The sequence below is a fragment of the Nelusetta ayraudi genome, unplaced genomic scaffold (genome assembly GCF_046127955.1).
Source record: "Nelusetta ayraudi isolate G7.1 ecotype Tasmania unplaced genomic scaffold, CSIRO-AGI_Nayr_v1 ptg000134l, whole genome shotgun sequence".
In the NCBI taxonomy this organism is placed as follows: domain Eukaryota; kingdom Metazoa; phylum Chordata; class Actinopteri; order Tetraodontiformes; family Monacanthidae; genus Nelusetta; species Nelusetta ayraudi.
In genome coordinates, this window is record NW_027466184.1 from 908081 (window position 1) to 921980 (window position 13900).

General features: G+C 46.8%; 3 protein-coding genes across 4 annotated transcripts; 1 reads left to right on the top strand and 2 right to left on the bottom strand.

The window, feature by feature from the left end:
* Window positions 1–352: 352 nt before the first annotated feature.
* Window positions 353–1882, bottom strand: gemin6 (gem (nuclear organelle) associated protein 6). Its single transcript, XM_076051406.1, has 2 exons — window positions 1748–1882; window positions 353–875 (listed from the first exon to the last, which is right to left on the bottom strand). The coding sequence occupies exons 1-2, from the start codon at window positions 1879–1881 to the stop codon at window positions 491–493; spliced, it is 519 nt and encodes a 172-aa protein (XP_075907521.1). The 5' UTR covers window position 1882; the 3' UTR covers window positions 353–490.
* An 88-nt stretch (window positions 1883–1970) lies between these two features.
* On the top strand, window positions 1971–5449 carry LOC142904967 (reticulon-3-B-like). 2 transcript variants are annotated; one of them, XM_076051404.1, is made up of 9 exons: window positions 1971–2099; window positions 2708–2884; window positions 3522–3672; window positions 4166–4222; window positions 4314–4452; window positions 4540–4609; window positions 4697–4743; window positions 4855–4913; window positions 5261–5448. In XM_076051404.1, exons 2-9 carry the CDS (start codon window positions 2800–2802, stop codon window positions 5307–5309), a joined length of 657 nt encoding a protein of 218 aa, XP_075907519.1. In that variant the 5' UTR covers window positions 1971–2099; window positions 2708–2799; the 3' UTR covers window positions 5310–5448. The 2 variants fall into 2 exon arrangements, with proteins under 2 accessions (XP_075907519.1, XP_075907520.1); XM_076051405.1 differs by lacking the exon at window positions 1971–2099 and having other exon boundaries at window positions 2424–2884; window positions 5261–5449.
* Window positions 5450–5742: 293 nt separating this feature from the next.
* Window positions 5743–11465, bottom strand: LOC142904965 (equilibrative nucleoside transporter 1-like). The gene is made up of 14 exons (XM_076051402.1): window positions 11170–11465; window positions 10833–10976; window positions 10518–10600; window positions 10258–10339; window positions 9325–9497; window positions 8549–8688; window positions 8312–8446; window positions 7921–8018; window positions 7426–7506; window positions 7274–7339; window positions 7089–7197; window positions 6794–6879; window positions 6148–6347; window positions 5743–6049 (listed from the first exon to the last, which is right to left on the bottom strand). The coding sequence occupies exons 3-14, from the start codon at window positions 10541–10543 to the stop codon at window positions 5938–5940; spliced, it is 1308 nt and encodes a 435-aa protein (XP_075907517.1). The 5' UTR covers window positions 10544–10600; window positions 10833–10976; window positions 11170–11465; the 3' UTR covers window positions 5743–5937.
* Window positions 11466–13900: the final 2435 nt, after the last annotated feature.

Consider the following 13900-nt stretch of genomic DNA (forward strand, 5'->3'; position numbering starts at 1 on the left):
ACCTGGCCTTACACCTGTCTGCGTTTTCATTGACTCCGCCCAGCCGCTCCACTGAGCATGCTCAGTGGGTGCGCTGGGTCGCCTCATTGGTAGCCAGAGACAGCAGGGACACACGGAACCACGTTTTTTTTTTTTTGGTTTTTTTTTTACTTCAATGTTATTTAATTTAAATAAAATCTCTTCTCAAAACTTTGTGGCTTGATCTTTATGCCCCGCCCACAGCTCTGATTGACAGACAAATTGACAAAGGTCTCTCAACTTCAGGAAGCGAAGCAGGTTTTTCAAATTAAGTTCAGCCAGCAGTTCAGTCGTGAGATCCGGGGGAAAGAAGGTTCTGATCCGAACACAGGAATCTGGTCACTGAGTTTTATTTGGTCACTTTGATGTGGGGAAAAAAAGGGGGCGGGAGGGTCAGCCCCCCTGCTGTGCTGTGATAGGTTCAGGGACACCGCTCGCTGGTCGGTGACATGAATTCCAAAAGCTTTTCTTGTCAGTCAGGCTTCAGTGCACAGACCAGTTTCTGGATGCGGTCCAGGATGATCTGGTTGGAGCTGCTGCAGTCGGATGGTCTGTAGGGTGCGGCGATGGTCAGGACCCCCGCCACCCGGAGCACCGCCCCCTCCTCCTGCACCGGGACCCGGTTCTTCTCCAGCCACTGTCGGACGCTGTCCCTCCTCCTAGCCAACTCCTCCGGGTCCTGCTGGCTGGCCGCCACCGCTGAGGGCGGCAAGAAGCAGGTCTGGAGACGGCGGGCGGTCTCCTGGTCGGCCTCCTGCAGGACCTCCACCTCCTCCACCACGTGACCCATCACCACCTGCACCTCTGCCGCCCCCTCCTTCTCCCCCTCCTCCTTTGTGAAGTTCACCAGCACCACGCTGCAAGACAAGAGCAGGTGCTCCGGGTTAGAACAAGCCCCTCCTCTCCGGAATCCAATATTAGTGCTAATACTATTTTTTTTTGTATTGCAGTCTATGGGGAAAATTATTTTTGGGCCCAATGGGATTTCTTTGCTGCAATACCTCGAGTGGCCACTGGGAAAGAAGAAAAACTGGCACGCCGCCATATTGCCAGTCCGATTTGCAAGATTATTTTTTCCCCAAGGAGGTTTTTGTGATAACCACGCCCCGAACGCTTTTAATTGGTCCCTGCAACGTCTCTTCTTATTTTTGCATAATCTTGCTGATTTCCTATGGAGTGCGCTACATGCGCCACCAGCGGTCACCGAGGGAAAACAAATGGCCTAGCAGTCATTTATAGTCCATCATTTGGATTAATGATTAATGTCAAGTGATGGCAACTAATGGCAAGATGTCAACACTGCAAGCGGACAGGAAGTGGAGACTTTGAACGGAATCTTGCGCATAGTGATACAGGTACAGGTGTAACCCACGTGACTTCTGGTTCTCTTCCATTCATTCAATCATTGGCCCAGTCTCACGCTGGCTCCACCCACAAGGACTGCACTAAGCCAATGTTACGTTACAAATCCAGTCACACATTAGAACTACAGAGAGTTGGAACAACGAAAGACGACAGAAAGGAAAACAAGTCGCTGTCATTATGGCAATAGAGAGAGAAAAAATAAAACCATGGCAGTATTTCTGTCACAAAGCCTGATAGATTTAAGAACTTTATTCGTCACATGTTCATGCTGGATGTGCAGTGACGAATAGACAAAGTTACGTTTGTCTAACTGGCCGTCGGAAAGTCAAATTATCTTCGTGTGTGTGTGTGTGTGTGTGGTCACCTGGCCGACACCGGGTCCACGGTCAACAGCCAGCCGCGGTGCTGCACATCTTTTCCCGCTTTCACCGCCACCTGTTTGTTGACGTAACGGCACCACTGCTGCGGGCCGAGCTGACACCAGTCGCAAGGCATCATGGTCCACAGGGCCCCGCGGGCCGAGTCGTCTCCCTCAAAAGGTGTTCGTATGTTTGGGCGTGCGCTTTGAATTTGAAATACTTTACAGAAGAGAAGACTGACTGCTCGTGATTACACTGGAAGTAGACCTACGCATGTGCCCGGTCCAGCATTTAAAGCCGTCCGGAGGAAACGTGGACCTTCAAATGTGAATAGTTTCCGGTTCCTCTCCATTGCCGGTAAATTGCCGCCATCTGGTGGTTGACAACAGAACTGCGTCGAGTCGATCGGCGAACGACCAGGAGGAGCTCAGCTATCAGTTCACGTCATATTTTTAAATCATTTCTAAAACATTTGATGCATTGAGACAGTTTCCGACCCGTTAGCCACAGTTCGCCACAAGCTAATTCTAGCTTGAAAAATAATTTGTGCTTTGTTTTATACACATCTAAGAGTTTTACTTGATAAAGTGACTGCACTTAAGTTGATCACACTACCATGAAGCCCCTCCCTCCCCGACCAGTGGGAATTTAAAGTAACTGGATGCAGTATACTTTCCACCACTAGAAGTAGTTTCCCCAGCTGCCTAAAGTGAGCACACAAGAAATTAACAGCTATAACTTGACCATCAGCGTCTTGTTGAGTCAGTGTGCTCATAGATAGATAGATAGATAGATAGATAGACAGCCAGATAACCTATCAGTAATCAGTCATCTGCTGCTATCTTGGTTCCTGCATCCTGCTCAGTATCACAACATCAGCCTCAGTCGAGATTGGAAGTTAATTCTTTTTTCTTACCACAAAGCTGTCGCACTGCCCACTGATGATGTCATTATCCCTCCCCCAGCTGCGGCTCAGACGGGGTCAGAGTAGTCGAGCAACTTCAGCCCTTCAACCTTCAGCAGAAGAAGACGGAGAAGAGGAGGAAGGAGAAGAAAAATGGCCGACTCCACCAGCAGCACTCTTGATTCCTCGTCATCCAACAACTCCTCCTCTTCATCACTCAGAGACCTCGCATGGGCAGGTAAGACTCACCCTTTGCACCTGGTGAGGCTCAGGCAGGTCAAGTCTGGAGATGCTCACTGGTCCAGTCCTAATGTTTGTGCTTATTAAACAACAAACATTATAGGAAATGACCAGAAGACGCACATCATTCTGCACAATTGCAGTTTCACCGGGGACTCAGGTGTTTCACACCTAGCTAGCTTAGCCATTATCGAATTATGGCATACGAATGAGAGTGCTAGCTGCACTGGCGGTTAGCCCATTTTACCTACCTGTCATAATGTTAGGCAGCTAATTAGCAGGCCAGACAAGCATTTGCTAATGCAGGTGTCCTGTTCTGTTTTTATTTTATTTATTTATTTATTTATTTTTAGATAACTTGCAAATTGTTAGCCTGTGTAGCTATGCTATCTGTTCAATGCTCTTCACATTGTTGCAACACAAAAGCCTTTTGTCCAGTCAAAAGCTGCTCAGCTGACTCAAGCTTGTGGGTTCGGGCCGTTCTTTAATCTGCTGAAGGATTTTAATCTCAAACAGCTTAGAATTTTTGACGCGTTACGTCCTGGACGTCACATGACAATGTTACAAACTTCCCCCCTCCCACCTCCCCACCCCACCCCACCCCACCCCACCCCACCCCGATCTCTGTTTACTAGCTGTACAGCTCATTCACTGGAAGGAGCCAAAGAAGACGGCGGCGGCCTTCGGTTTCTCACTGCTGGTTCTGGTCTCTGTGGCGACTCTGTCTGTCATCAGCGTGGTGTCCTACCTGCTGCTCACCTGCCTCTGTGTCACCATCACCTTCAGGTAGGCGCTCACCCGGTCTGTCAGCGACCAGCTTCCACCGGCAGGAGCCAAAGGCAATCATTTAAAAAGAAAAGTTTAAAGGTCCAAAGTGCAATATTTTACCTGATTGTTTTTTATATTTATATTGGTAGAAGCTTAACATAATGCCCATAAATACATTAATAAAAGTGTATAATCACAGCACAATAAAAGTAATTTGGTTTTCTTACCCTTAGAACGGTTCTCAGTGTGTGTGTGTGTGTGTCTGTATATATACAGCGTGTTTTATATTTAGGGCGAACGCTCGCGTCCTCAAATAAACCAACGAAGAAGAAGTTGGACAAGGTATTCAGGTTTGGGTGCGCAGGCCACCGTAGCTCACCGGCACGCCCAGGAGGGGGAGGGGGAGTGAAAGACACTGCAATCTAAAGTGTAACCACTTGATGTCGCTGTCCAAATCCCATTTGCCCATCTGCCCATTTCCTGTTTCATACCCTTCACTTCCTGTCCGCAGAGTTTACAAATCTGTCATCCAGGCGGTTCAGAAGTCAGATGAAGGACACCCGTTCAGGTCTCTCACACATGCACACGCACACACAGACACGCCCACACGCACACACACACACACACTCACCCCTGCCGCCCCCCAATCACCTCCCCAGGTCTCTGTTGGAGAGGGACATCTCTGTGTCCGCTGAGAAGCTCCACTCGCTGGCCGACCGCTGTTTGCCCCACTTGAACAGCTTTTCCTCAGAGACCAGGAGGCTGCTGCTGGTCGACGACCTTGTCGACTCCCTGAAGGTCAGGTTGGTTCGCTCTCGACTGAGGTTCAGGTTGCTACGGAGCTGACGGTGAGATGCTGATGTCCTGGTTCTGTGGCATCCACAGCTGGCTGCCGTCATGTGGATCATGACGTACGTCGGCGCCGTTTTCAACGGAATCACCATCCTCATCATTGGTGAGCGAGCGCTCGTCTCTCTGATGGACAAAGTGAGTCTGGGAGGATGACCAAATGTTATCTCTACTCTCTCTTTCTGCTGCGTAGCCAACATCCTTTTCTTCGTCACTCCTCTGATCTACCAGAAGAAAAAGGTACGACTTTCAAACTTTTCTGTTCCTTATTGTCCAAACAAGACGACTTTAAAAAAAAAATGGAAATATAACGCCAATAATGTGTGTGTGTGTGTGTGTGTGTGCATTCAGGTACAGATCGATCGCATTGTTGAGCAGACTCGTACCAGGGTGGCGGAGACAATGAACAGGTGACATCACACATTTCGTGTCATTTTGGTTTCAGGCTAAAATAAAAATGAAAATTTCATTATTTTTCATTCATTCTTTTGAAAAACTGCCAACAGATTTTACTGGAAACCCAACCAAGAAATGTTTTTAGTCATTTCTGTGAAGAAGCATGAGACTTCACACTTAGCTTAGCCTCTGGCTCGCCTAGTTTGCTAAATATAGCCAGCTAGCCCAGCTGCAGGTTGGTAGCTGGCTAGCCTAACTTCTGGTTGGCTTGGTTTCTTGGCTGGGTTTACCTCTGGCCAGCAGAGCTGCTGATTCCCGTAGCTTGTGCTTCACATACGAAAAGGACTCTTTGTATTTCCAGGCTGCAGGACCGCCTTCCTGGTGCCGTTAAAAGAACCAAGCTTGAGTGACCACCAAAACCTCCAACACCCCGGCTCCTCCTCCTCCTCATTCTCCTCCTCCTCCTCCTCCTTCTCCACCTCCCCCTCTGGTCCATTTATCAGTGTTTAACTGCTGAATGTATTAAATTATGGAATCAACTCCTGAAGAACAATGGTGTTGCCTTGTTTTATTCCACCTGGCATCCCGAGGGTTCCGGGTTTGACCTCTGCTGAAGTGCCGCACAAGATGTTAAAATCAAACTTCCAGTTTCTCCCGTGAAACACAGCAGAGTCGCTGGTGGATCCGGTCAGGTTGTTAACCATCATAACCTTTCCTTGGTTCGTATCAGTCTCAGTCAGTGTTTTGTTCCGTCCCACTTCCTGTTTCCTCCAAAGCAAACGGCACAGACTTGGCTAATTTCAATCTTTAAATGTTACACGTGACACAAAACATTGGGAATCATTCCGATAAACAGGGATTTATTTGAAATGTAGTATACAACAAACATTTTCATAAATACTTTTGTTAACAGAGTCATTTCATGCCTACAGTGAAAGCTACGCCCATCAGAGCTGGTCAGAAATATCTGTTGTAGTCCAGCCAGCTCATGATACCTAAGCTCAAACCCCCATACTTCCCAGTGGTGAGGCCTCTTGTTTAAACCAGAGCTCTGAAGAAGAAGGACAGACCCGCTCCCAGGGCCAAACCCAGAGACAGGAAGAAAGCCATGATGGCTCCGGCTGTTTCTGCCTCGTGGGGCAGAACGTTTCTGCAGAACGAAAAGAGAAAAAGTGGCCAGTTAAGCCTTTACACCCCCCCAGACAGCGGGTTTCTCTGAGCAAATGTACGCCTCTCTCATGATCTCACTTTGGGCCGAAACACATGCACAGGCTGGCCAGGTATCCGTTGGAGAAAGCGAAGAGCACCATGAAGGCGATGAACCAGCCGTCGTGGACGAAGAAGACGGGGAGTTTGAAACGAGGTTGAATGTTGCACAGCATGAGGAGCGGGATGAAGGCCAGACGGGCCACGACCAGCAGGGGGAGCTTCAGGCTGTCCTTCTGCGGCTGGGACACAGAGAAGAAGAGCAAGCGTCAACATTTTTTTACCCCCAGTGTGGCGGCCTGTTCATTTCAATGTAGTTGCTCACTTCCACATTATGTGACGCACAGAACAGGTGCACATCCCACCATGCCCACGGAACTCCCACAATGCATCAGGACGAATCAGCCAATCAAAACGAGCCGAGACACAACAACACGTAATACGCCGAGACGTCACACTGGGAGGACAAAACTCTTTTCAGGCCTTTATAAAAACATTTTTTTTTGGAAGACTAAAAGACCATGACTGAAAAATCGGCAATATGAAGATTTGATATGAACCACATTTTAAGTCAAAGGTGTTTTTGAGCCTTGTGGGGTTGGCTGCAGTAACTCGAGTGGCCACTGGAAAAGAATGGCTGCACTGCCATATTGCCAATCCGGTATCCTGTTCTTATAATGGGACTCACCCGCATGCAGACCGCCGTCAAGCTCCGCCCGCTCCAGTCGCTCAGGTTGAAGAGCAGGAAACAGCTGACGGGGACAAAGTACTTCTCTGAAGAGAAGAGACAGGTGCAGCTCAGAATCTCCTGATTCATCCAGGGGACAAAATGAAGCTCCGACCTGCTGTGGCGCAACCTCATCCATAGGACGACCCCTGATCTGAAGGATCTAATCCGATTTATGATCTCCAAAGGCTCCGCCCCCTCTCTGGAATCTCGTGCGGGAAACAGCAAAGAAGAAGGAAACGAATGACGAACTCACCCCAGGGGGCGCCGTCTGCAAGGGTGGACCTGATGTCTGCCGTGATGGCGGGAAACACTCCGATGGTGATGGTGAAGGTCAAACAGACGCAGAGCGCCAACAACCAGATCTGAAGGTCAAAGGTGAGCAGTGAGTCTTTCCAGCTCCTTCGCTCGATCATCTCTGTTTGTTTTGGCTTCTCAGACCTTCTTGAAGATTGCCCCAATGGAGATTTTCTGCTCTCTTGCTTGGGTGGCTACTTCGTCTTTACTCTCTGCAGAACAAGACAAGTTGCCTCAAAGTCTCAATGAGAGAAAAAATTTCAATTGCAACGACAGGAGAATGAAACGGCGTTCACACCTCTGTTCATGAGATTGACAGAGTTCTCCTCCTCCAATGTCTCATTTGACTTCTTGTCCTGGTAGAACTGGAAAAAGTCCTGGAAAGACAACGTCAACACAAAGATGACACACTTGGCAGAGGCAACGAGACAGGATGGCAAGACAGTGTGAAAGTGAAAGTTTAAAGGTCAAAGTCCAGCTGACTTTCCCGTTCTCCGAGGATGTGGAACCTGACCTCTGCATTTAACCATCATTTTAACCATTGGGGTGACCTGACCCCACCCCCTCCACCTGTCCAACCACTGACGCTGACAGCCAATCAGGAGGCAGTGGAGACTTTTTCATAGTCTTTGGTCTGACAGTCTGGGAAGACAGCAGACTCTTCAAAATAAAATGACTCTAACCCCATAAAAACCATCCTCTTTGTGTCTGTATTGTTTGGCACTTCTTGATATCAGCATATGTGTGTGTGTGCTTGTGCGTGTGTGTGTGCGTGCGCGTGTGCGTTTCACCAGTTTTGGCAGCAGAACGTAGGAGAGGATGGACAGCATAATGACAACGCATGCTGTGATGAAGTAACCGAAGGCAGCATCGTGGATCTCTGAGCCGCCTGAAGGAGGGAAGGAAAGATGGGTAAAAAACAAGGAAGTAAGAGTGGAAGGAAAATGGAGGATAGCAAGGAACAAAAATGAATTAAATCGAAGGCAACACAATATTTTGTTCATTTCATACGCTTGCGTATTGCCACCTTTAACAGGAGTTTCTGTTTTATCAATCGAGAAAAGCTACGTTTCTCATGATAACTTATTTAGTTACTGGTCAAGTCTAAACGAGCTGCTGCTGTTTCGTTGATGACACATTTGACATTCCACACATGATTTATCGTCGAGTTGTGAGGCAGACTTGCTATGGCGCAGATCATGGCGAAGGCGGCGAAGGACCCGGCCATCCCCTGGCCACTCATGATGGGTGTGGTGTAGGTGGCTGGCAGCACGCCGGCCATCCCGAACAGGCTGCCCTGAAGCACCGCCCCGAAGGCTGCATACACACACACACACACGCAGAGGTCAGCCACCAGGGGGTAGCAGCGGCAACAACAGCAACGCAGGCAAGCTGGCCGACGGGACGGCGACGACTCACAGTTGATGATGACGATCTTCACCATGGTGACGGCAAAGAAGGGCAGCGGCTCAAGGGGCACCTTGACCAGGGCGGCGGTGAGGACGAAGACCAGCATGATGGCAAGCAGGCTGCCCATGACCCGCAGCCGCTGGGAGACCCTGGAACAGGAGCAAGAGGCTCAGCACGACCTGAGGACCAACCGAGTGGCTCAACGGGACATTGGGCCAGGCGCATTGAGCACGTTGACTGTCTATAAAGATGGGCGGAGTCACTGTACCATCGTTCATTTGGTTTTTGCAAAGAGTCGTTCTGAAGCCTAGAGGATTGAGTTTGAGTTTCCATCTTTGGACGCGTGTGTGATTGGAGCGTGGGTGCAGAGTGTCCCCTAAAACCCACCCCCAACCCGGCGGTAAGCCGATGACAGTTTGCTACTGAACCTTAAGGTGCGCCCACAACTTTCTGATCTGTTTACACAAAATCAGACTAAATGGACATTAGAGATTATTTGCTGTTGATTTTGCGAGCAATTTATATCAAGAATGAAATGCAGCCAGTTTGTGACAACAAGTTTAGGGCTCGTTCCTATGTTGACAGGAAGTAACTTGTAGTCTTTCAGCAACCAATTCTGGCGGTTCCTGGCGGCCAAATTGCAGAATGTAGGTTTCTGGTACTTTGGTACCGGAATTTTCCCATCTTTTTTTAAAAAAAAAACTAAACAAAAAACAAACATTCAATAGCGGTTGGAGTGTGCCGTGCGACTCTTCTTCGGTGGTGTCGGCAGGTGCGACGCTCACAGCGAGTGCAGCAGGGAGTTGAGGCAGGTGAAGAGCAGCAGCGGCAGCATCGCGCACACAGTCATCACGTTGTTGAACTTGGCCTCCAGCGCACTGCGCCGATCCTCAGCCACATCCGTCCCATTTTCCGAGCGGTCGTTGGATGAAGTATCCTTCAGACGGCCGGTGAAGTACTGGAGACACAGGCGGGCACCACGTGACGGTTAATTCTCAGTATTTAATGAGGATTTTCGGAATTCCGCACCTGCCCAAAAGTCACTACACTGTGTAGAAAGGTTCCATTAAAAAAAATGTGGCGTCTTCATTAATCAATGCATTTATTTATACAATGCTAAATCACATCCAGAGGCATCTTAGGGTGGATCACATCCCATTTGGACACTTGCTTAAAAAAGTGTGGACAGTCAGCCCTGGAAGTCGGATTTGAGAAGGAATCTGATTTGAATCAGATTCGCCTGCGGTTTGAACGCAGCCTCAAAGTGATTTGTACAATCAAAAGGTAAAAACCAACAGATCCCTCGAGAGCAATCAGGGAAAAACTCCCCAGTGGGGAGAAACCATCAGCAGAGCCCGAATCTGGAGGGCCCAGCATCTGCTTGGAAGGGTTAGGGTTGAAAAAGGAAACACAAGCAGAGGACCAGGGGTCGGCCAATCAATCGATCAGTCAATCAATCGATCAATCAATCAATCAATCAAGTTCAGTTCATGAGTACGACATTCATTTCAGCCTTCTGTTTGGAATCCGACACTTTCAGACATTCCATCTGTTGGCTGGATGTGGCTGTGCACCAGCTGCGAACTGTTCCGACTGGTTATTTCCGTGACCGTTTTAAGATGTTTTTTGCAGTTTGGCAAAATCTGCGAAATATTGTGACTCATTGACCATGTGTGGGGGAAAACCAAACACTGAGCAGACAGGAAGTGAGGTCGTACCACAGTGGCCGTCATGAAAAAGTTCCAGGGTAGCAGCGTCCCCAGGCCCAGCATGAAGAAGATGAGCCAGACACCATAGTACCTGCAGGGGGAGTCGGACTGCTTTTTTTCTTTTTTCTTTCAGAAAAAAAAAAAAAAATCTTTTACAATTGTCCTTTTCAAAAAAAAAAAACCCCCGCCGGGATGGGGGCAGGAACACAATCAAGCAAACACTAAAAACGATAACGGTTGTATTAGTTTCATTAGGAGTTGTGTCTCACTTGTCTCTTGGTGTGTTTGAGGCCATAATCCAGTGGAGGACTTGAACGCAGCCTGGACCGCAATCGTGTTGGACAGCAGTGGACTTTGGGAAAAGGGAGATGTTTTACATACATATACTGTGTCATGTGTGTTTTTTTGTTTTTTTTAATTTTTATTCTTTATTCCTTCAAAAATAACACATGCACTGTCTCTACTCAGCTAATATATAACATAAGAGACACTTCAGCGGTGCCTTCACTACCACAACCCAAGCCAACGTTTGCTAATCAAGTGTTTGTCCCAGCGCAAGCACACAGCAACTGACACACACTCACGCTGGAGTCTCTGGTGGGACACCTGTCGGTTGGATGATATCAGAGATTCCCGGTGATGTGGCTGACGCTGATGTGATGTGATTCCCGGCCTTTGCTGGCACTCACAGAACGCAATTTTTTTTCCCGTTTGTTTGTGTTAAGCACCTTCACACACATTGAGAAATTCAAATAACACAAACACGTGTCACAGTAAGTGAAAACAGCTCCAGAAGAGTTTAATGGCCCATTCTGACCATGCTGCTGCAGTGATGACAGAACACACCCGCCAGTTATGTTGCATGTCAGTTAAGTCGCGATTTACGTTTTCAAAATGCTTTTATTGTTGGGTTGCTTTTACCTCGAGTCTTCCTTTGCAGCAACAAGCTCCTCAGCCGATCAGATTCCTCTGTCAGGCTCCCGACATCAGCAACAAGCAGCTCCAATAAAAAAAAAAAAAAAAAAAAACCTTCCCTCAGTCTCTGCTGGTGCTCCTTGACATCTTTCACATTCAGGCTTGGACTCTTTGGCTTCTTGTCTTGATTTTCTGCTGTTTGCACGAGATTTCATGAAAACCTTTTTCCTTCTCTTTCCTTCAATGGCGCTAATATTTGTGCAGCGTCAGCAAGAATCACTTCTTCAGTCTGCGGTGACCTTTAACATCCAACCTATGGTATCAGTCAGGCGGACTTTGTATTGCTGACAGGGTGATAACCACGCCACAAAAGCGCAGCCTTTTAGGTGAATGAATAAGTGAATATAGCACATACCTAAATATGAGTAGATACTATGTTCACGAGGATGTCGTGGGGTCGGTATGGCACTGTTTAACAATGGTATAAAAAAACATATACATTTGAAAAACAGATTGTTAACTTTGTCTTTTATTTTCTGCCCTTTGAAAAAAAGAGAACATAAAGGGGAAATAAAGCAAATTTGCACAACACTCAGCTGAAAACCAATTCTAATGAGGAGTGCAATTTCGGAAGGCGGGTGGTGGTGGTGATTTGGAAATTCTCATTTTGTGACTTTAAGCCAAGACTATAAATTCATCTTTGAACTGTTGTAAACATTTGAGCTGCACTGGAGCTCCCTGATTAGTAATTATTAACAGAACCTGATCAATAAGAAACACAACTGATTTGTATCACTCTTGTGTGAACAAGAAAGTGAACTTGTTTTGAAAGATTACTAACTACTGAACCTGACGTCTCTTCTGTTTTTGTAAACTTCCCAAGAAAGGAGAAGTAAAAAGTGTTTTTTTTCAAATAAAGTAAAAAGAAAATAAGAGGGTTCTGTTCTTTCGATTCCAAAAGAACAGAACATTTTGAACTCAAAAAAATATATGTCAATCCACCCACATTTAACATTTTTCATTTTCAGAAGAATAAAGGTCTCCTCTCTTTTCCACCCCTCCCCCGAAGCCTTTCACGCTCTAAAATGACAATGGCGTCATGTTTTTAAAAAGCCACAATTTTCTTCTTATGAGTCACAAAAAAAACCTCAAAAGAAAAAGAAACCTTTTCGTGGAAACGGAGAAACGCTTTGCAGAATAAGTCTAAAGTCTGCGTTAAAAAAAAAATCTGCTTCAATTTTTATTTGTGCATTTATTTTTTTCTGTTTGTTTTATTTATCATGTATGAAATATTATTATTTGTGATTACGAAATGTCAAGTTCTCCTCGCGTCTGACTTTCCCCCACAGAGCTGGTGTTTGACAAAGGCACCATCTAGTGCCAGTTTTGGAGAGGTGCAGACTTTAGATCATGACGTCATAAAAAGAAAACGCTTCCCTCTTTCTGCTTTCCCACGTTCCCTTTAAAAAATACTGAGAAATCAAAACACTGTTTAATATATTTTTTCCCAGTTATGATTCTTCTTTACAACATACATAAAATTGCGCTTCGCCCTCGTGGATTTTTCAACCATTACTTTCAGATCACAGATTCACCTCAAGTAACGACAGGTTTATTATCTCTAAAGCAAAAAATATTCATTTCAACATGTACCAAACAGAAACAAAGGCATTTTGTGGCGATAACATACATTTCTTTTTTTGTCATCGTTTTATTTTGTTAGTCCCAAACCTTTTCTACATTGCCCCCTTGTGGGTGCAAGAGGTAAGGTGTCTGTCACAGACGATCCACAGATTTTCTGTTTTCAAACTCAAAACAAAACAAAAAAAAAGTTGTTTTCATGTACTTCATTTTAAAAGTTCAGCCAGTTAGTAAATATGAAAATGTTTCGTTCATCCTAACAGCAGCTTTAAGCGGCAATCTTTGAGTTCCAGCAAGTGTGACAATAGGAAATACTTCAGCATGTTTCGGGTTAAAGTGGGGATTGGAGTTAGGGTTGGGAAGGGTTGAGGTTTGGGCACTTTTCATCCTTGATGACGTTTTGGTAGAAGTTGCAGTGTGTCTCCCACTTGTCTATGTGAGTGCTTAGCATGCATGCTCCGTGCTAATTTCCCCTAGCGGGACTAATTACATCATTAACTAGCAACCTGGGAGCCTGAGCGGCCTGCTGTCGAAACCCTTTCCCCCGGTTTGGAATCACCGGGAATTATCTCTGCGACTTTGACAAAAAAAGAAAAATCTCACTTGAAAACCTGATGGCTTCTCTCTGTAGCATTTCCAATCCCACCGGAAATGGGACAGAGCGGCCAGGTCATTTATAGGCTGAGACGAATGGTTGAATATCAGGACTTTTCTCGTTAAGGCTGCAACATCTCCTGCGCGTCCCCAAATTACCTTAATACATGGAAGACGTGAATTACAAAAGAGTGTGTGTGTGTGTGTGTGTGTGTGTGTGTGTGTGTGTGTGTGTGTGTGCGTGGGTATGGGGAGGGGGGAGTTTACAAGGAATTTGCTGGTAGACGACAGTGTGTCGAAGCACGACCAGCCTCTGGAGGCAGCGAGCTGCTGCGCCGAGTCTGTGTTTGCTTTCCTTTTGCTCAATCTCATATTCTCCTTTAACTTCGTCTCTGGCTGCGGGCGCCGCCGACGCAGGCAGCATCTCGCTGTTTTGCAGCGGCAGACAGCGTCCGAGTCGGATCCCTGAAAGAAGGAGTAAAGAAGGAGGGGGTGGTGGTGG